At 30.1% G+C, this 23250-nt stretch overlaps 2 protein-coding genes across 3 annotated transcripts in view; both read left to right on the top strand.

Annotated features, from left to right (window-relative positions):
- LOC145307217 (uncharacterized) overlaps positions 1 to 21837 on the top strand; it is a 43712-nt gene extending 21875 nt beyond the window's left edge. The window contains exons 10-36 of the mRNA XM_080149596.1: positions 4821 to 4919; positions 7561 to 7659; positions 7852 to 7950; positions 8165 to 8263; positions 8467 to 8565; positions 8768 to 8866; positions 9253 to 9351; positions 10927 to 12872; positions 12987 to 13140; positions 13224 to 13474; positions 14699 to 14755; positions 14861 to 14923; positions 15014 to 15085; positions 15227 to 15292; positions 15485 to 15550; positions 15899 to 15967; positions 16070 to 16141; positions 16296 to 16358; positions 16477 to 16551; positions 16815 to 16883; positions 16973 to 17044; positions 17217 to 17279; positions 17389 to 17463; positions 17594 to 17659; positions 17854 to 17922; positions 18350 to 18418; positions 20704 to 21837. Of these exons, the coding sequence (XP_080005722.1) occupies positions 4821 to 4919; positions 7561 to 7659; positions 7852 to 7950; positions 8165 to 8263; positions 8467 to 8565; positions 8768 to 8866; positions 9253 to 9351; positions 10927 to 12872; positions 12987 to 13140; positions 13224 to 13474; positions 14699 to 14755; positions 14861 to 14923; positions 15014 to 15085; positions 15227 to 15292; positions 15485 to 15550; positions 15899 to 15967; positions 16070 to 16141; positions 16296 to 16358; positions 16477 to 16551; positions 16815 to 16883; positions 16973 to 17044; positions 17217 to 17279; positions 17389 to 17463; positions 17594 to 17659; positions 17854 to 17922; positions 18350 to 18418; positions 20704 to 20736 (4163 nt within the window). The 3' untranslated portion in view covers positions 20737 to 21837. The remainder of the gene's footprint in view (positions 1 to 4820; positions 4920 to 7560; positions 7660 to 7851; positions 7951 to 8164; positions 8264 to 8466; positions 8566 to 8767; positions 8867 to 9252; positions 9352 to 10926; positions 12873 to 12986; positions 13141 to 13223; positions 13475 to 14698; positions 14756 to 14860; positions 14924 to 15013; positions 15086 to 15226; positions 15293 to 15484; positions 15551 to 15898; positions 15968 to 16069; positions 16142 to 16295; positions 16359 to 16476; positions 16552 to 16814; positions 16884 to 16972; positions 17045 to 17216; positions 17280 to 17388; positions 17464 to 17593; positions 17660 to 17853; positions 17923 to 18349; positions 18419 to 20703) is intronic.
- LOC145307096 (divergent protein kinase domain 2A) overlaps positions 1 to 23250 on the top strand; it is a 120509-nt gene that overhangs the window by 45150 nt on the left and 52109 nt on the right. The gene's annotated exons all lie outside the window — the stretch shown is intronic.

Raw genomic sequence — 23250 nt, 5'->3', positions numbered from 1 at the left:
ATTTCCAGGGATAAATATAAAAGTGTTTAATTTTATTTTCTCTATAATATCTTTGATTTAGAAGTTATTTTTCTCTTGATATATCTACCTTAATGTAGTAGATTTATGAAAATGCATGATGCAACTTTTAGCAAAAAAATAATATTTTGAATTTAAAATATTTTTTTTTACATAAAAATCATAAACTTTTTCTATTGCTGTACTGGGGAATATTGTTAAGTAAGAAAATGTCTGTCAAATCCTTTTCTCTTCATTATGACTATGATTGAACAAAAGCATTATAATTCAACCATCTGATGCAGCCTTGTGTTATGCAGGGATGTTTAGATTTCTTAGGGAACCACACTGGTTACGTGAAATGGCGTCATTATATTGACCAATTAAATCGGTTTTAGGCTTATACTGTTTAATATGACAATGTTTTTTAAGCTATTTATAATCTACATAATGGCACGCTTGAAATAAGCACATATCATATCGAACCTATATTCGCCCTTTAAACTATAATGGAGTATGCAGCAATAACATGAACAAAGTTAGTAAAAGTAGAGGTGACAAAACAAACTTTAAACCAAATTTTAAGTTCACTTACTTCAAATAAATCTTAATTGCCTTTTTTCGGCGATGGTCAGAAAGATAAAATTTTTTTGTTATAAAAAATAAAAGTTCCACCTAAAGTTTGGTAATCCTAGCTTTAAAATTGGCTGCTCTAGAGCTGTTTTAATATTTAGCTGCTGGCCAATAAATCTTAATTAATAATTCTGTCTGTTTGTACCGAAGGATCTCACTAACTGCTGAACCGATCGGTTTCTCCTTAACAGGGTTTCTTCTCATAGGTCCTGGGAAGGTTTATAACTATTTTGGGGGAGGGTACCACCACCCTCCCAAGAGGAATAAAAAAAATCGAAAAAAGAATAAATATTTGAGAGACTTGAACTAAATATAAAGAAGTATCAGAGGTATCGTAAAGACTTGAACAAAAACAAACATACATTTAAAGTGCCACTAGAGGCCTCTAGGGGCGTATCGGCTAGTTATATATAAAATAATATGCATTTTATTAGATTCATAACTATAATGTTGAGGTTGAGGGACATTGAAATCTGCAAGTAAAAAATTCAAAAGCAAAATTGTTTAATAATTATGAATTGTTTATTTATCAGTGTTATTTATCAGTTTTAAAACCTTTATTGCTTGGTACTATTGATAATAAAATTGACAATTGATTTTTGTGTTAAATAGTTGAGAACTACAGGGTCATACAATAGAAATGATTTTTTTTAAAAACACTTAATTATGCATAAATAAAACCTATTATAGGTCATTTAGAAATGTTTATTTCAACAAATTATGCCCTAAAAACTGTTTTTTTTTCCTAAGGCCTTATTTTCAAAGATTTATGGATTTAAAGGTTGTTTAAAAATGAACACATTTTTAAAATTGCATACTGCTAAAATCGTCATAAGCTCTAGGAGCTAGGTGGTAAAATGTTCCAATTAATTAAAACTTTTCAACCTTTTTCTCACGTTCCTAATCTTCAAATAAAACAAAAATATTACTTGTATTTTCAAAAACTAGGGCTTATGATAATTTTAACGATATGTATAACATTTTTCTACTATTAACACAAGCTGCGCAATTTGAATTTTAAAAATGTGCATATTTTTTGCACAACCTTTAAATGCACAATTCTTCAAAAATAAGGCCTATGGAAAAACCAGCTTTTAGGGTATAATATGTTGAAATAATCATTTTTAAATATTTGAAACATAAATGACTCATAATAGGTTTTCCAAATATATAAGCATTTTACAAAATTGTTTTTTTCCTATCTATAATTAAATTTTTTTTAAATCATTTCTCTTGAATGCCCTTTTTATCTTATTTTGAAGTATTAGTGCTTTCCTTCAAACAGAACATAATAAAAATAATAAAAATATTAGCTTTATTGGAAAAGTAAATAATGAAAACTAACAGGCAAAGGTTAGAAGAGCCCTTTAGGAATAGATTTTACATCTTATAGCCCCCTTTTAACCCTTAACGGTCGGGGGCACAAACCTGGCAGGGTCATCCAGGTAAAGAGCAAAAATATTTTTTTGACTTAAACAAAGCATTTTATCTTACCAAAATACTAAAATATCCTCTAGTAGATCATCCTCATATTAAATACAAGTGTTCAAGTCAATTTCAGGTTCCAGGTATGATCCTGCAGGTCCTGATCCTCCAGGTCTCCAGAAATCTTTAAATGGCTCCTGTGGCCGCAATTTTTGACTTAGAGACTTCAAATTTTAAACTTGAGATTTTCTTACATGTCTATATAACGTTTTAAAATTTCATAAAGATCAACCGCTGTTTTCCCGCCAACCGCTGATTGCGGCGGCTGGCAGCTGCCAAGTACAGCTGCGGCCGCTGAAATTTAGATTTTGATATTTCAAAGGTTCGGCAAAGGGCCTGACTGTAAGGGGTTAAAGTTTTAAAGTGATCATGAAGGGAGAAGTAGTTTGTCCTTGTATTGCATAAAATCTGTGAGTAAGCTTCAGTCAAAAGCGATTGTTAAGTCTAACTGTTCTTAATATTGACAAAACGCATATTTAATAACAATTAAACTTTCAACTGAAGCAATCTCATGGATTTTAAGCAATAAAAGCACAAACCACTTCTCTCTTTGTAATTTTTTGACATATATTCACTCTTAACAGTCGGGCCCCTTGCCGCACCTTTATCAGTCGGGGGGGGGGGGGGGGGGGGCGTTCAAGGCCCCCCCCCCTATTATCTCAGTTCCTATTAGAGCTAGAGGGCTAAATTTTTTAGATAATTAATTTCCGACCTTAAGTGAGTCAAAGCCTTTTTTAGTTTCCTTCACCCTTTTATTTAACAACCTTTGTTTTTAGGTTCTTTTTTACCTAAAAATTTCAAACGGCTGTAATTTTCTTAGGTTTGAAGCTAGAAGAACAATTTTTTGCAAATTTTATATTAGAAGTATCAAAACATAAATTTCAGCGGCCGCAGCTGTACTTGGCAGCTGCCAGCCGCCGCGTCGGCGATCGGCGGGAAAACGGCGGCGGATCTTTATGAAATTTTAATACATTATGCGGACATGTAAGAAAAGCTTAAGTTTATAAGTTTGAAGTCTCTAAGTCAAAAATTGCGGTCACAGGAGCCTTATAAAGATTTCTGGAGACCTGAAGGATCAGGACCTGTAGGATCATACCTGGAACCTGAAATTGACTTGAACACCTGTATTTTATATGATGATGTACTACTAGAGGATATTTTAGTATTTTGGTAAGATAAAATGCTTTGTTTAAGTCAAAAAAATATGTGTGCTCTTTACCAGGATGACCCTGCCAGGTTTGTTGGCAACCTGTGCCCGCCAGGATGGAGATATTAAATCTTAAATCAAAAATAAAAGAGAAAGTGTAAGGTCTGCTAGTAACTAGAGTAACTAATCTAGAGTGTTCATAAACTTTTTAGTTAACCCTTAACAGTCGGGCCCCTTGCCGCACCTTAATCAGTCGGGGGGGGGGGGGGCGTTCAACGCCCCCCCTCATTATCTCAGTTCCTATTAGAGCTAGAGGGCTAAAATATTTTGTGCAAGTCCCCTGTGTTATGGTGAATTTCCGACCTTAAGTAAGTCAAGGTCAATTTCCGCTTCCTTCACCCTTTTATTTAACAACCTTTGTTTTTAGGTCCTTTTTTACTTAAAAATTTCAAACGGCTGTAATTTTTTTATTTTTAAAGCTAGAAGAAAATTTTTTTTTGCAGAAAATGATTATTTTATTTAAATTTTATATTTGAAATATCAAAACATAAGTTTCAGCGGCCGCAGCTGTACTTGGCAGCTGCCAGCCGCCGCAGTCGGCGGGAAAACGGCCGCGGATCTTTATGAAATTTTAATACATTATGTAGACATGTAAGAAAAGCTTAAGTTTAAAATTTAAAGTCTCTAAGTCAAAAATTGCGGCCACAGGAGCATTTTAAAGATTTCTGGAAACCTGGAGGATCAGGACCTGCAGGATCATACCTGGAACCTGAAATTGACTTGAACACCTGTATTTAATATGAGGATGTACTACTAGAGGATATTTTAGTATTTTGGTAAGATAAAATGCTTTGTTTAAATCAAAAACAAATTTTTGTTCTTTACCTGGATGACCCTGCCAGGTTTGCTGGCATCCTGTGCCCGCCAGGATGGAGATATTCAAAAAATTCCAACTCTCAGTTATGTGTCATACCCATACTTAAAAAGTTAAGCAGTTTGGGCTCTTTATATTTCACACACAGAAAATGAGATAGAAAAAACCGGATGGGGTTAATAAATAAAAGAGTTGAAAATATGAATTTGTCTGTGAGAAGTTTTGACCAATCATATAATCCCAACAATATAAAAGTAGAACACCAAACTAAGTTGTTTGCCATACTAAAAACTGAAGTGTAATTTGCAAGATCTTTAGAAATCTTATTTCAAATGGTAGTTTAATAATATGAATTACTCTAATAAAAAGCAAAATTTAAGAAGTAAACATATTTCAAGAAAGCAATTTAGTATTGTAATTTTCAGAGTAGGTAAAAATCAATAGAATCATAAATAAATGATAGCTTAGATAGAAAAATTTAATTTACCTTTACTATTAAGTTTAGTAACACTCTACAATAATTACTCTTCTGTAGATGAAATGACATTTGGGGGTTATTTTTTAAAACATAATGACAAATACAGCTCAGAAAATAATAAATATAGGGAGTAGCTATGGTGTTATTCAAATTTACTTCTAGATGTTCAATTTATTACTTCTTATTATCCTATTCTTATTATTTAGAGAGAACTCCACTGATTACTGCAGCTAAAATTGGAAATACCCAGCTAGTGGAACTGTTTCTAAACTCTGGAGCAAGTGTTGAGGAAAAAGATGGATTAGGTAATTCAACTTTTAAAGAAGGTGTATCAACTTTTTTTTTATAGCTAGCCGGTTCTTTTAGTAAGTAGTAGATGTAAAATTTTTCATAGAATTCAGATATGCAATCGGTTTTTTTGTAGACCTCTTATTTTTTAGGTTTAAAAAAAAAATTAAGTCGATTTTCAATTCTGTCAGGTAATTATTGAAAAAATCGATTTTTTTAAACCCACGAGAATAAAAACTTTGAACTTAATTTTATCATTTCACAGGTAAAAAAATATGGGTTCATATATACCTTTAGAATCAGAAAAATATTATGAATCCATTGTAAGCAAAATTGAAAAAAAAAGTTTACAATATAGTATATAAACTACAATAAAAGGAATTATATGAAAATATCATATTATATTATACAGGCAACGTCTTAATTCTTGAATTGAGTATAAAAATGGGAAGGGGGTAAAGAGGGGGTAAAAAAGGGAAGACGAAAGTATTGCCTGAACAAAAAATATAATTGGCCATTTGTTTATTTTATATTTTTTTACTTTTTTTCAATTTTGCTTACAATGGATTCGTAATATTTTTTTTGATTCTAAAGGTATATATGAACCCATGTTTTTTATGCCTGTGTAATGATATAATTAAGTTCAAAGTTTTTATTCTTGTGGGTTTTAAAAAATAGATTTTTTCAATAATTACCTGGCAGAATTCAAAAAGTAAGGTGTCAAATTAAAGATCTTACTATTTTTGTACATAATGGACATTTTCTTCCTTTTTTTTGTTGCGTTTTAGTACCTTAAAATCGACTTAATCTTTTTTTAAAAAACTTGAATTACTTTAAAAATAAGAGGTCTACAAAAAACCGATTGCATATCTGAATTCTATGAAAAATTTTACATCTACTACTTACTAAAAGAACCGGCTAGCTATAAAAAAAAAGTTGATACACCTTCTTTATCAAATATTATATAATTCATGATTCTAGTGCGGATGTTAATATATTACTCATATAAGATGTATTTAAAATTCAATGATTTACTTATACATTATGTTTTTTATGAGAACTTTTTTGAAAGCAATTTTACTACAATTAAAGTTATCAGAATTTAGTGATAATTGGCTTATTTTCTTCGTTTTTAGGACAGATGATAGAACAACAAAAAAATATTTCATTTTTTACTATAGAGTTGTTTCGCATTCTAACTCGTACCTAACTCCTATAGGAATCATCATGCAAGTTTGAAATCAATAGGACAATTCTAACCTGTTTAAATCAACAAAATTAGCTAACTGTAACTAACGGACGTACGGACTGACCAACCCTAATTATAGAAAAGCATCGCTTTTAAAAATACAGTAAAATCTAAAATTCAAAACTTAGTTGTCAACATCTTAAAATGACTTTTACTTATGCTCAAATTTTCTACCCTTTGCAAGAATGGCCGTAAAACGCTTCAAAGTTGAGATATTGAGCTAAAATTTGATACAGATACTATTGGAGACATGTACTAGAACATTCTAAAGTTTGAAGGCATTATATCAATCAAGGAGGGAGTAGTGGCCCCCAAAGTCAAAGAACCGAAAAAATTTCAAAAATGATTTCTTGATATATTTTTTTGTCACTATACTGCCCATAGAATCAGTACTAGACATCCCAAACTACTTCCAAAGGTATTTCAGGTGTTGGGGGACTATGATATATGGTTCATATTAAAACAAAAAACAAGGATGACAACATCCATAAGTAGCGAAGCACAAAAAATTATGGATTAGAATACGTACAAGTAGATTTAAAGTGTATTTTTTAAAATCAAGAATAGATTTATTGGAGAAAATAAACATGAAACCTTGTTTTATTTTGTATAATGATGACGGTCAAAGTAAATTACATAAAAGATGTTCATAATAATGGGAAAAATAACTTTGATACTGATATCCCAAAAAAGTTTTAAAATTGAACCAAAAACACCAAAGATATGGGGAAATATGTAAAACATATAAAAATAGCCAAATACTTACAAAAAGGCAGTCTGACCACCAAGTTTTTTTTTCTTAAAACGACAGGAAATCTATTTTTTTTATCCTTAACTTTGAAAATTTAGAAAATAGCCAAAAAACCTTCAAAAAGGCAGTCTGACTGTCATGGTTGTTTTCTTTAAACGACAGGAAATTTAATTTTGATATCTTTAACTGTAAAAAATCTGGAAAACGGACCATAAACACCAAAGACATGGAGAATATTGTGAAAAATACAAAAATAGCCTAAAACCTGCTTAAAGGCACTCTGACTGTCATAGTTGTTTTCTTTAAACGACAGGAAATTTAATTTTGATATATGTAACTGTAAAAATTCTGAAAATCGGACCATAAACACCAAAGATATGGAGAAAAATGTGAAAAATACAAAAATAGCCTAAAAACCTGCTTAAAGGCTGTGTGACCGTCATGGTTGTTTTCTGTAAATGAGAGGAAATTTTATTTTGATATCAATAACTGAAAAAATTTTAGAAATCGGACCATAAACACTGAAGATATGGAGAAAAATGTTAAAAATACAAAAATAGCCTAAAACCTGCTAAAAAGCGGTCTAACCGCCCTTGATGTTTTATTATGTTGATGTTTAAATTGTATAGTTATGATGATATGAAATAATAATTTTTAGGGGATACCCCATTACATGAAGCATGCAGAGGGGGACACCAATCTATTGTAGAAGTACTACTATCCAACAATGCCAGCATTCATGAAAAAAATAATCTTGGTAAGTTTATCATCTCTGTTAATATTCACACTGTTACATGAATGGAAAGGTCTAACCCCATGAGAAGTATGCAAAAAAATCTTTTTTCTATAAAAATAAATAGAAATTAAAAAGATATAAAGTTATTAAAGAGTAAAAAAAGTGAAAAGCTAAAATTATATAGTTATGATGATATGAAATAATATTTTTTAGGTGATACCCCATTACATTATGCATGCTATTGGGGACACCCATCTGTTGTAAAAGTACTAATATCCAACAATGCCAGCATTCATGAAAAAAATAATAAAGGTAAGTTTATAATCTTTGTTTATATTCACACTGTTACATGAATTATGGAAAGGTCTAACACTATAAGATGTATGTAAAAATCTTCTTTCTATAAAAATAAATAGAAATTAAAACGATACAAGGAAGGATATTAGAGAGTAACAACAAAAGAGTAAAAAAAGTGAAATGCTAAAATAAAGTTATGATAATATAAAATATATATTATATATTTTAGGGGATACCCCCTTACATGAAGCATGCATGTATGGAAACCAATCTGTTGTAGAAGTACTAATATCCAACAATGCCAGCATTCATGAAAAAAATAATATTGGTAAGTTTATCATCTTTGTTTATATTCACACTGTTACATGAATGGAAAGGTCTAACCCAATAAGATGTATGCAAAAAAATCTTCTTTCTATAAATATAGATAGAAATTAAAATAATAAAAAATATTAGAGAGAGAAAACAAAAAAGTAAACAAAAGTGAAAAGCTAAAATCAAGTTATGATGATATGAAATAATATGTTTTAGGGGATACCCCCCTACATGTTGCATGCAGAAGATTTCATCAATCTGTTGTAGAAGTACTAATATCCAACAATGCCAGCATTAATGAAAAAAATGATGAGGGTAAGTTTATCATCTTTGTTTATATTCACACTGTTACATGAATTAAAAGGTCTTACCCCATAAAATGTATGCAAAAGATCTTCTTTCTATAAAAATAAATAGAAATTAAAAAGATATAAAAATATTAGAGAGAGAAAACAAAAGAGTAAAAAAAGTGAAAAGCTAAAATAAAGTTTTGATAATATAAAATTATATTTTTTAGGGGATACCCCCCTACATGTTGCATGCATGTATGGATATCAATCTATTGTAGAAGTACTAATATCCAACAATGCCAACATTCATGAAAAAAATAATGAAGGTAAGTTTATCATCTTTATTAAACTTAGATAAATAAAAAAATATGTGTTAAAATTCTTATTTAGAGAAAAAAAAGCTATCTATCATTCTAAATGTCTGTCTGACTTTTCTTGTAGGAAAAATTTATAGTAGAACCCTGAATACTTTAACCAATAGTCGGCTAGTAATGCTGCAGAAAATATAGAAATTATGAATGAAAAATGTGTGACAGACAGTATGTAATTGTTAAGTCTTGTTATAAGGAATATTTAAACTGGCTTGTAATTATTCAATTTTGTTTCTAAAACTGTCCACATTGAATGGTAAATCTAAAATAGTAATCCAATATATATTCATCATATTTATCATTTAAATAATCAATTAAGTTACATATTTTTTATATTAAAGGAGAAACTGCATATGTTCTTGCTGCTGTCAATAATAGAATAGATTGTTCAGTGTGGCTTCTTAATCATGGAGTTCAATTGAATGAGGAAGATAATTATGGTGAGATATTCTATTTTATAAAACTCTAAACAATATATGTATTACACAAGAACTCAATCTTTAATGATTAAACATCTTATACCCCTCCTTTGCCTTAAAACTGTCAAGTAATATTTTTTAATGAGATAAAAAAAGATGTTTCGTGTTTGACTATGTCAGGTATTAGGCTAGAAGAATACCACTCTAACTTCATTTGGGGCCAGTTAATTAGGGGTTGGTCTGTACATTCATTCATTTGTGTACCTAAAAAAGGTTTAAATTTGGGCATTTTGAAATATTCCTAACTATTCAAACTCTGCTTGTTGGTTTCTGTAATGATAACAAAATTCTACAGGGTGTGCTGAATAAATTCGGACTTATTCTAACTTTAAAAAAGTTATTAATTTTAAAAACTGAGAAACGAACTAGGTATATGACTATTAGATTATTCAATTAAAACGCCACCATCCTCAATCACCGCCTCTATCCCTCCCCTGAACCGCCCCAAGGCCCAGGCCACCATGTCCCTATCAAAGATGGTGAAGTTCTCCTTGATATTGGCAAGGATGGAGGTCTTTGTGGTATGGGCGCATACATTGATTTGTGTTTCAATGGTACTCCAGGCCCAATATTCCATTGGATTAAGATCAAGGCTGCTGGGAGGCCATATCTCCTTGGGAACATGGGTGTCACTGAAGGATACAAATTCACCAATTCATCTTTCATTGTCACATCGGCTCTCATTTGGCAACATGTATCTAACAGTATCATAAGTACATCTTACCCACTGATGGGGTGAGGTCAAATTTGTGGCCCCAATTCAAGAATTTAGAGTAAACTGATTTCAAACTGAGTAAACATATCTCTGATCTGCCTTGTTTAACTTATGAGATGCCAGCTCAGAGTACAGGTCCTCAATAGTCCAAATTTATTATAGCCAAAAAGTTCATTACCAAAGCTTTATGGATGTAGTCAAATGTTCTGATTGGTCAAATAGTTTTGGCGACATGGCCTTTTAAAAAAAGTCCCATTTATTTGGCCAACCCTGTATAATATAATTAATGATATTGTTCTGATTTTTGGATTCAAATTTTATATTATATATATTATTATTATTATATATATTATATTATATCTGAGATGGGTTTTTAAAAGATGAATGCCGTGTTTTTTCGGCGTTTTTTAGACATTGATTGATTAAACGAAGACGATAGAATTTCAACAGAGTATATAACTTAAGAATACTAAATTTTAAATTATTTTTTTAGCAATTTTTATAATGCCTAACACAGGTCTAAAAAGATGCATTAATTAATATGCAGCAAAAATGGATTGAAGATAATTTGTTTTTCTCTTATGAAGGCCGTACCAACAAAAGCGAAATAATTAAATAAATCGTTGTATACTCTTTTAGATTTCGCGAATGCCATGCTTGTTATTCATAGCGTAAAAAATGTCGAAAAAACGTGGCATTATCTTTTAAGAACCCATCTCTGATATATTTCATCATATACACTTACTGGGATGCACAAACACAAAATCTTATTACACAGAAAGTGTAAATTACAAATTCATTTGATATATTGTTAAATTTAGAATTATATGTGGAGAATCTTACTAAAGAAAATGTAGCTGAAATTATCAAGAGGATTCAAGCATCTGGAAAACTTCTTTCATCATATTTCAAGATCCACATACATTTGGCTGCAAGATACAGAAAGGATCTCCTTCTTCTACTCATCAAAAATCTTATTGGTTTTTACAAAGAAGAAATCATTACAGCTGAAGATTTATTCACAATCTTTCACAACAAGGAAGATTGGGATGGTATGAGAATGTCTTGTTTAAACACTGCTGTCTTAAATAGAGATACCAAGAATGCTGAAATTATCTTAGAAATTGAGAGAATAATTCATTCAAATCAGAAATTGAAATTGATGACTTGTGTAAGAGAAAATGTTCACTCTGATGAACTAAAGCCAATGATCGCTGAATTATGCAAAAAAGACAATGCTGAAACTTCTCTAAATACAAACTCTGCAAAACTGACTACATTTTACAAACTTTTTTTAGAGACAGTTATAATATCTGAGCTTCCCTATGCATGGGACACAGCATCGGATATACAGCTGGACCAGACATTTCAGAAACTAAGTTATGGCAATCAAACATGGAAGACAAACATTACAAATTCAAACAACCTCTTGAACACAGATGAAACATCTCCTGAAGATTACAAAGTGGCTTCTCAAATCACAAGAAGTATTCTCTACTTTAATGGACTTGTCTACTTAGCTGGAATATTGCTTGTTAACCCAACTTGGATAAGTGAATATTTGGCTAAATACAAGACAAAAATAATATGGAAAGACAAATATATTGATGAACATGGATCAATTAAATATGGGTTGGCTGAATATAACAGAATTCCATTAGAGAAACTAAAAAAGCTTAAATCAAAAACTAAATTTTCATTGTGGATGTATTTGTTGATGTTTTACTGTCTTTCCCTTTTAGCTAGATTACTATGGCCCATATTGATACTTTTGCCACATCAGTATATCAACAAAACAGCCAAAACCCCCAGCCTAATCACTCAGGCTAGGAACAGAACAGAAACATTCTGGATGATTGTGAAAGTATTGGAAGCAAGTCTGGAGAATGTGCTACAACTTTGTCTCCAAGTCTGGTTGTTGCTACCACTCTTGAACAGAATATCACAGTTGACCTGGTTTGATCTTGCAGCAAGGGGTGGTAGAGGTGCTTGGAATATCATAAGTTTTGGATTGTATCAGCCTCTTGAAATGATTGACATTAGTCTGGGCAAAATATTGTTTACAATGATAATGCTCAGCTTTGGCCATGCAATGATGAAACTACAGAAACCTGGACTAGGAATTGGTTCAAAGCTCAAAGTTCTTCCCGTCCTCTTCTTTAGTATACTTCTACAAGTCATATCAAGATTGTACTCATTTAGAAATTTACTGCTGATGGAAACTGAAGCAAGGCTGAAGTATGGATTGTTCCTGGGAGCTCACATTCTTATCTTGATGGCCATAAAGGTAACCTTTGAAGCTAGGAGAAAAGAAAACTGGACTGGTAGAAAGAAACCAAAAAAATTGGATGAGAACAAGAAATTTGAAATTAGTTGGCTAAAAATAAATGATAGAGTAATTGATGCAGTCATTAACACACTTCACAAACTGTCTCCTGCAATTCACAGAGTGTCCAAAGTAAAAAATTGGATTGGTTCAAAACTTGTTGTGTTAAAACGCCCCCTTCTTCTGGTGCTGAGTTGCACGTGCTCAACAGTGTTGATGGTTGATCTGCACTGGCATAGTTCCAGACTTCATTATCCAAAGCACAACCTTATATCCCATCTTCTGTTTTACATTTTAATCCTGACAGAAAATATTATCCTGACTACACTGCCATTTGCTGTTCCATCAATGTTTCCTGGAAAAGATGAGTTCAACCACAGCTCCTTCACTCAAGCCATCATTGTTGTCAATATTTCTTACATCATTGCAGTTCTTCTAGAGGTAACTTCAAATTTGTTTCTTCAATCTATAATGAAATTTCATATTGTAATTTTATCAAAGAAAAAAGTCTAAACTTTATGAATTTCATCCTTTGCTTATAATTTATATTTTTAGATTGGTTATTATAAATGGCTCCATTTGTGGAGTTCCATCAATGGACCTCAGCTTGAAAATGATGCTTATTCAATCATCACCCGCCTTGTGTGTTGCAAAGAACTTCAGAAAATCAGTTATGGGAAGTCTGGAATTCATTTTGAAGATTATACAGGTAAGGATTTACACAATATATATTAAAACTATTATTTCATTGATTTGTATATGCAACAAGGAAACTTTGTTATGATTTTCTAGGAATTGAATTTGAAAATTCTGAAGAAGTTGAAAGTGGTCTAAAGGGTCTTGATATAGAGAAACTCTATGAAAAGATTGATGCAAGAACAGATAAAAATGGTTGCCTGAAAAATCTTCTCCACAAAGTTTGTTGCAACAAGTTCAAGAATGATTCAAATCTTCAAGATGAGGAGGAAATTGAGATGAACACGGTGAAAAAAGAGCTTAATCATAAACATGGGGAAATCAATATGCAGCATCAGAATGATCAGGTCCGCAAATTTATTTCAAACTTCCATGTATTAGTACCACATACTGTCATAATACTTTCCATCATCTAATATATACAGTATGACCCTCGAAAAAGTATTTTTTAGCATCTACAGCCCTTATTTCTCAATGAATTATTTAAAAAAGGATATGCCCTTGTTCTCTATAGATTTCCGCATAAGTAGATATAAAAATTTTAATTTTACCTCCATTAACACCGGAGATTTTTAGAGCTAAAGTTTTGAAAAAGTAACTGAGAAAAAGAATTTTTTTTGTTTCTCATACTTTTTGGATGGTTATATTATGCTTTTCTGGCAACTGAATAATAATACACAAAGAAAAACAAGTTAACTAATTATTTCTTTTTTATTCCACCAAAAAATATCAATTTTTAATGGCAAAAGATACTACTGAATGAATTGATTATTTGCAAATTTTAGGTTATTTATTTACCCTTATTTATGAAAAAGATTAATTATGCCAGTTGCTCCGCCCACTTTTCTGACATCTCAATCATTTAATAAGGGGTTAATTAAGTTTTTTAGATTAAAAAATCATTATGTTCTAATTTTATTTTCTTTATAACTTTTTTGTTATTAAAGTTAGGATTATGAAACAATAAAAATTTTCCTGCTATATTCATAAAGATTTATTTGGTTTTTTAATTTAAAACAAATTTGCCTAATAAGTAAGTTTTTCAAAATATCATTAAACTAAAAAGACTCAAAAATATGTGTAAAAAAATCCTTTTTACTCAAAGCCTCAATTTTTTTTTTAATTTGTGTATAAAGTTTCTGCTAGTAACAAAAATAAAAGGACTTCTACCTTAATTTTGCTAAAAACGTCGTTTCATGTTAAAAGTTACTTTTTCCTCAGTCACTTTTTCAAAACTTTAGCTCTAAAAATCTCCAGTGTTAATGGAGGTAAAAAAAATATTTTTATATCTACTTATGTGGAAATCTATAGAGAACAGGGACATATACATTTCTTAATAATTCATTGAGAAATAAGGGCTGCAGATGCTAAAAAATACTTTTTCGAGGGTCATACTGTACAAAAGGTCATCTTTTCTCATCAAATATAAAATAATCCTTTTTTTAAATTTTAATGATTGAATCTTCCATGCCAAAAAAATTACAGTTTAGAATTCGCAATGATTAGTTGAGTTTTTATGTTCAAAATTTGGTTGTTTTTAGAGTCAAATGACGGTATTTTATATTATTTAGGATGTAGATTATGATATTGTTGAGGAAATACGCCAGCTTCTCCTGTCTGGTTTAAAGGTTAATATTAAAACAAAAATTGTACATACAAAATGTAAAAGAATATCATAGATATCTTTTGTTGTAAAGAATATATCAAAAGAAATGTTAGTTTATCTTTACTAGGACACTGGGAATGAAACAAGAATTGATATTGAAACAGATAACTTGATTGGAAATGTAACTCAGGCAAGTTATAATATAATTAATTATTCTTTAATGCTTTTATGTATTCAAATATCAGAAGGAACTCTCAACATTGCCCTTATATCTATATAGGATGTGATCATTCATCAACCTGATGTACATGAAAATTTGGGAGACGATACTCATGAAATAGTTGAATCAAAGGTAGACATTGTAGTGTTTCATGATTTTAGTAGAATTGAACACAAACCATTGGAATTTATTCATGATCATGGTTAATCTTTAAGATTTAAATATTATTTTCCATTATCAGGCCTTCAAATAATGATGCATCTAATTGTTTAGGACCAAGAGACAGATTTGACAAGATTTGCTTTTAAGAATAAAACAGTTGTAAGAATTGAACAACAGGTATCAACACTTTTATTACTCTCAAAGTGGCTGAATCATGAGGTAGTTAAGAGCTTGTTAATCTAAATCTACATTTGTACTTTTAAAAGTTAATATGGTTATTTTTTTAACATAAGCTTTAAATAGTGCCTCTTTAAACTTTTTAGGTAACATAAAAATTTTTGTTTAATTTGATCAAAAATGTTTTACTAGGATGTTCCTGCACCCAGCACTGAGGTTGATTTGGATATTGAGATCCCTGAAGTTTTGGTTGTAAAGGTATAAAGTTAGGTTATTTCTATTATATCAATTCACCAAATTTAATTGTCTAATGTCACTGGTATCACTTCAAAAGCATATTTCATTCAAATTTAAAATAACTATTAATTAAGAAAATGGAATCTTAACTTATAAGTGTTCTAATAAGGCATTAGTTACAAATATGCATTTTTAAAAAGAATTCTAATTTTAAAAGTGATTTCAAGTAATGGCTAGTAAAATCATGAGAAACCATTGATCAAAGTATATAATCTAAATAAAAAATCTTTTGGCTTTTTTATTTTTTTAGCCTATGATGGTTCTTGATTAACCTTCCTATTTGATATCATTTATTATTTTTCTTTATAGGAAACTGGTAAAGAAATTTGCAGTAGTGATGATTTTAAAACAGATCCCCTGCTTGCAAATGTAAAACAGGTGAGTTAATCATCTTATCTAAATATTCTTAGGAATTAAGGATTATTAAATGATAAAGAATGAAATAGTTTCAAAAATGCAAAATAAGTTTAATTGTCTTAGGATGTAAATGTTCATCAACCAGATGTTAATGAAGATTTTGCAGATGTTATTAAGGCAATATATGTTTTAAAGGTATAAATTGAATTTGAAATCATAGAACAATAATCAAGGTATTGATCAGATTAATTCATGTTATAAACCTTAAGATTTACTATTATGAGACCTTCTTACAAGTTATTTATCCAGAAACCAGCATTACTGATTCTATAATTGATCATTTATTTAGGATCAAGAAATAGAATTGCCAAGCTTGGGTGTCAAGAAAGAACAAGTTGTAGAAACTGAACAGGTATTGGTTTCTTGGCATTTTTTATTATCAAAAAAATGTTTAAATGAAATAATTTTGGATTCTAAATATTATACAACAATCATAATATATTTTTGTACAATTTGGACTTATTTTGTAGTATACTATTCCACTCACCAAACTCAAAGAAGATGATGATAAAGTGGTTGATGAGATTCAAGAATCAGTTTCAGAGGTAATTAAAAATTTATAAAGCTAAATTTGAATTTGTTTCTTTATAAAGTTTTTATGATTGTAAAGGTTGTGAAGGTAAGTTATTTCTATCTATAAAATTTAATATATCCTTGTTAGCCCTTTCATTGGCATCACTTAAATCAATTCCATTTAAAAAATAAGAAACCATGATTTTTAAAGTCTTTTTGCTTTTTCATTGTTTATAGCCTGTGGCGGGTATTTATCAAACTTCCTATTTTATATCATTCAGTTTTTTCTTTTCAGGAAACTGAGAAAGAAGATTGTAGTGGTAGTGATTTTGAAAAAGATCCACTCCTTGAGAATGTAAAACAGGTGAGTTAATCATCTTATCTTAATATTCTTATTAAATAATAAAGAATGAAATAGTTTCAGAAAATACAAAATAAGTTTAATTTTCTTAGGATGTAAATGTTCATCAATCTGTTGTTTATGAAGATTTGGCAGATGATATTAAGGCAATATATGTTGTAAAGGTATAAATTGTAGTGACATAATAGAATAATAATTATTATATTAATCAGATTAATTCATGTTATAAACCTTAAGTTTTGATTGTATTTTTTAGATTTACTATTATGAGACCTTCTCACAAGTTATTTATCCAGAAACTAGTATTACTAATTCTATAATTGATCATTTGTTTAGGATCAAGAAATAGAATTGCCAGCCTTGGGTGTTGAGAAAGAACCAGTTGTAGAAACTAAACAGGTATTGGTTTCTTTGCATTTTCTATTATTAAAAATTGTTTTTATGAAATAATTTAGAATTCTAAATTTTATATAACAATCCTGACATATATTTGTAAAATCATTTTCAGTTTACAATTCCACTCATCAAACTCAAAGAAGATGATGATAAGGTGGTTGATGAGATTCAAGAATCAGTTTCAGAGGTAATTAAAAATTTATAAAGCTAAATTTGCATTTGTTCCTCTTTAAAGTTTTTATGATTTTTTTGAAAACATGAGCTTTAAAAATTAGAAATTTATATAACTCTTATTTTGATATAATTTACTTTACTAGGATGTCCCCCCACCGAGCACTGAGGGGGATTCAAATTTTGATATCCCTGAAGTTGGGGTTGGAAAGGTAAGTTATTTCTATATATAAATTTAATATATACTTGTTAGTCCTGTCATTGTTATCACTAAAATCAAGGTAAAAATATTAGAAATAATGGATCATATATTTGGCTTTTTTTTCTTTGGCTTTTGTATTGTTTATAGCCGATGATGGTTCTTAATTATCTTTTCTATTTTTGATAATTATCTTTTATATTTTAGGAAACTGGGAGAAAAACATGGAGTGGTACTGATTTTGAAACAGATCCCCTGCTTGCAAATGTAAAACAGGTGGGCTAATCAACATACTAAATATTCTTAAATTGTTGACTGGTTTATTTAGGAGGATAATATTCAAAAAATACATGACAGATTTGATTTTCTTCAGATCTGATTGTTCCGCATAATTGATTATTTTTAAAAATGGAATCATGGAAAGAAAATAAAGTAGTGGGTTTTGTTGTATTTATAATTTTTTATGGTTCTGTTTTGTTGGGGAAGGGGGGGGGGAGAAAGACTCAAATTTTTAAAATTGAAAAAAAATTAGGTCTGATTATTTTTTAAACATGAGCTTTGAAATGATAAACTCACTGCAATAAAAAAAAGTCTTTTTATTCATAAATATTTGAAATATATTTTGATGAACACGGCATGAACTTTAAAGGTAATAAGGAGAAAATTTTGTAACTCACAAATTGATAAAAAAATTTGTTACCAGGATGTTCTTCCTGCACCCAGTACTGAGGATGATTCAGATATTGCAATTCCTGAAGTTGTAGTTGTAAAGGTAAAAGATAAACTTATTTCTGGTAATTGTTCTAAACCAATTAATATCCAGTGGATTAGAACCGGTTCTCATCCATACAAAAAATTACATCTAACATCGTATTATATCCAGTTTTCTATGAACATAAAAATTGTATATTTTATATTCACAGAAAGCTGTTTATAATATGATGCAAGAAATAACTATTCCTTCATTGGATTTTATTAACAACAACTATCAACATCTAATATATGTGGTTTATTTCACTTCTCAGAGTTTTGGTTGTAAAAGTAATATATATTTCCTCAATATGACATTCCTTGTCATTAACAACATTTACTAACATCTATCTAATGTGATTTTTATTTGTATGACTTGAATTACAAGTTTTTTTATAAAATGTTTGTCTTTTAAGATGTCCAAACTAAAGAACCAATTGAGTTTCCTATTTTATTTACAGCAAAGAGTTTTAAAAATCTTCCTTCATAAATAGATGCACAGGGATCAGTTGCTAGGAAATTTTTATTATACAATCTCTTTTAAAGCAATCATACCATTTTAAAAACATAATTGTAATATTTTTTTTACCCACAGAGTCTAGAAATATATTATTTTTCTCATATCAGATAATCATATTGGGGTTGAAATCAAGTAAGAGATTTAAAGGTAGCCTGAAATACCACGCTTTAAATGCTGAAAGACTACCACAAGTAGACCCAATACCCCAAATTTTGACTATTAAATGTAGTGTTTTTATTTCAAAAATATAATCATTTACCGGCAATCTAAGGTTCTGACAAAGATAAGGTTTTAATTTTGTGTTTAGGTGACATAATTTAATATTGTTTTTGTCTATTATGAGCAATGGAAATCTTTGAAAAGTTTCAATGTGCATAAAATGTCATTTTGAAATGCCTAAAACTTTTTTGTTATTGAAGCTGAAGGCTTCAAATTTGGGGTATAGGATTTACTTGGGGCAGTCTTTCAGCAGTTTAAGCGTGGTATTTCTTGCAGGCTTCCTTTAACCCTTTACAGTCGGGCCCCTTGCCGCACCTTAATCAGTCGGGGGGAGGGGGGGGGGAGCGTTCAACGCCCCCCCCTATTATCTCAGTTCCTATTAGAGCTAAAGGGCTAAAAATTTTTGTGCAAGTCCCCTGTGTTATGATGAATTTTCGACCTTAAGTAAGTCAAAGTCAATTTTCGCTTCCTTCACCCTTTTATTTAACAACCTTTGTTTTTATGTCCTTTTTTACTTAAAAATTTCAAACGGCTGTAATTTTTTTATTTTTGAACCTAGAAGAAAACTTTTTTTTGCAGAAAATGTTTATTTTTATGTAAATTTTATGTTTCAAATTTCATAACATAAATTTCAGCGGCCGCAGCTGTACTTTGCAGCTGCCAGCCGCCGCAGTCGGCGGTCGGTGGGAAAACGGCGGCGGATCTTTATGAAATTTTTATACATTATGTAGACATGTAAGAAAAGCTTAAATTTAAAATTTTAAGTCTCTAAGTCAAAAATTGCGGCCACAGGAGTCTTTTAAAGATTTCTGGAGACCTGGAGGATCAGGACCTGCAGGATCATACCTGGAACCTGAAATTGACTTGAACACCTGTATTTAATATGAGGATGTACTACTAGAGGATATTTTAGTATTTTGGTAAGATAAAATGCTTTGTTTAAGTCAAAAAAATATTTTTGATCTTTACCTGGATGACCCTGCCAGGTTTGCTGGCATCCTGTGCCCGCCAGGATGGAGATATTCAAAAAATTCCAATTCTCAGTTATGTGTCATACCCAAACTTAAAAAGTCAAGCAGTTTGGGCTCTTTATCTTTCACACACAGAAAATGAGATAGAAAAAACCAGATGGGGGGGCGTTCAACGCCCCCCCCCCCCCTGACCGTTAAGGGTTAAGATATTATCTTAAATACAGTCTTTTCTCTTCATAAAATCTATTGATTCATTCTACCTAAATATAAATGTATATCTTTATTTAAAAGTGATAGAATATCTGTGAGTCTGTCTGTATATTTGTACTAAAGGATCTTGCTATCTGCTGAACTAATATGGTTTTCCCTTACAATGAAACTTCTTGTGGTTTATAATTAAACTTGGGAAAGATACTAACACCATTCCACAAGAAATCACCCATAAAAAAAAAACAACCGACCTCCACAAAAAAAAACATTTTAAATTTCTAAAAAAAAATACAATTAGATATGGGTTGGGGGTGGTCTACTCCCATTCCAACCCCCACCATCTAGAGGCCTAAAACATTGGCTCCAATAAACTTCTTTAAATTTCAGGCTTTAATTGAACAACCAGAGAAGCCAATGTAAATGAAGAAACATCTCTCTAAAATAGATACACTAAATTTTTTTCAATGACTTTATGGTATTTTTTGTTGATTCATTGGATTGACTAATATCAGTTATATCATGTATTAGCAGAGTTTTTATGAAATAGCTTGAAAATATGATTTAGGCTTGAGAGTTTAGATTTAATTTCACTTTAAAAAGTTGGTTTACCTTTTTTTGACATACATTATTGGGGATTTTTTAGCACATATATTCAATATTTATTGCTTTGAATGGTTTAAAAAGCTTAAATTCCTTTTATAATGGAGACAATTCACAGTAACATATTTTTATTTTAACCTTTTATTGTATAATGAGTATTTTTAGTAGCAAAGCTACTCTATAATTTGAAATGTCTATCTGATATGTTTATGGGAGATTTTCATGGCTTCTATTCAATTAAACAGCTAAAGTTTAAAGTCAATATTCCCTTCATTATAAAGTATATTTTAGTATAAAACATCCATGGCAGTTGGACTGCTTTAAAACAGCTTTTTAGACGCATTTTTTTGTATTTGTAAAAGTAAAACTAATTTTCAGAAATTTTTGTGTCTATAGATGAAAGAAGTATTTTTTTGGTTTTATTTTCAAATTAGAGAAAGACTAAACTACATAACTTTTGTGTCACTTTTAATGGAAGACGATTCCCTTTTCTCCCATCTCTTTTGAAGAGATTTTCTTCCCCCCTTCCCTTTTTCTTTTTCGTCATATGACGTCATATGGAATGTAGTTTAGTCTTTCTCTCAAATTGAAATATCTTGGGTATTCTTTATGCTTTGCTACTTATGGATGTGTATAATGCCTGTTTAATTTTTTATTGTAATTTCGTAGAGGGACAAAGTGACTCAAAAATCAGCCATGTGACGTCATAAAACTGAGAGGAGATGAGAGGAGAGGTTGGAAAGGAAACCCTTAAAAAAGAGATAGATATAATCACTTATTTTTATGATGTCGCATGGCTGATTTTTGAGTCACTTTGTCCCTCAAGGTAATTTCTAATTTTTTTGTATTTATTTGTAAGCATTATTTTAACTTAAATTATATTCATTTTATTGTAGAGGACATATCTTTAGAATTCAAAAAGCAAGATTTTAACTTTTTTTCTGTTTTGATTCAAATTTTTAAAATTATTATTTTCTGTTAAAATACCTTATATAACCTACCTATTATTGACAATTGATTTTTATATTTTGTATACTTTTGATATTATTACTAACATTATCTTGATTTTGTGTGGATAATAAAAAAAAACTAACAAGAATCCTATATTTATTAATATTTATAATGTCTACTCTATAATTAGTTCTGTCTGAATTATTTGTAAACTAGCAGCTACGCCCCTAGAGGCCTCTGGGGACACTTAAGGTTGGGGGAGGGGTGTGAATTTGACCCCCTCCCCCCAACTTTTAACTTTAGTTTTAAAAGAAAACTAAAAAATATTATGGGGGTGGTGGGTGGGCATTTTTCATAGGAGCAATTTTTCTTGGGGAGGTTGTGGTACTCTCCCCCAAGATAAACCTTTGTATTACCTATAAAGCTACATTGTAAAGAAGAACCATATTGGCTTTACATAATATTTAATTCATTAGCTTTGCTACTTATGGAAATTGTCATCCTAATTTTGTATATATTCACACTACATTCACTTTCTACTTATGGATATTGTCATCCTGGTTTTGTGTATATTCACACTACATTCACTTTCTAAAAGTGAAGATATTCTACAATTTATGTTGGTCCGTTTGCCATACATATGTACGGTTAGCTTTTTTAGTTAATTTTGACATGATAGAATTGTCCTATCAATTTCAAACTTTGCAAGGAGATTTCTATAACACTTAGGTACGATTCAGGAAGTATAGCAACATTATAGTTGTAACCAGAAAGTCTGTGCGTCCATTTTAAAACTGTTGAGTTTTAATTTTTTTACAACAAGTTTTTGTATGATATGATTATCCTATTATTCTGATGATTTTTTCAATAATGATCTAGGACAACAAGGTCCAATATTATCTTTATAATTAAATCCAAAAAATAAAAGTATGTTCTTTTTCTGTAGTTTCACAATTTTTTTACAAATCTATTTACAATTTCGTTTAGACTACAAATAAATGTTCTACTTATCAAGTTCTGACAAGAATTATTGCACGTTTGTGTAACTACTTTTAATGAATGTTGTCATCCTTGTTTTAACACTTGTTAATTGTTGTTTACTTTGCTTTATCAAGACTTTGACTATTGTGTATCATTAAATAAGCAAGGCATGTTAAAATCGTCCTACATATTTAAAACCCTGGCCTAAGAAAACTGTAGCAATAATGTGTAATCTTGAAAGAGTAGCAACTCTTTAATAACTGTTTAGTCAGTTTATTTATTTTAGATATTTAATTTTAAGGTTTTTTCACACAAAAATTTTACACAATAGAACTTTGATTAATTAGGGGTTTCCCTCAAGCTTTCTAGTCGAGCACTGACCCCTACTCATTTATACAAATA

Source organism: Acartia tonsa, chromosome 15 (assembly GCF_053477335.1).
Source record: "Acartia tonsa isolate MP-2025a chromosome 15, ASM5347733v1, whole genome shotgun sequence".
In the NCBI taxonomy this organism is placed as follows: domain Eukaryota; kingdom Metazoa; phylum Arthropoda; class Copepoda; order Calanoida; family Acartiidae; genus Acartia; species Acartia tonsa.
Note: the sequence above shows the minus strand (reverse complement) of the source record. Positions and strands in the feature narration are given on the sequence as shown.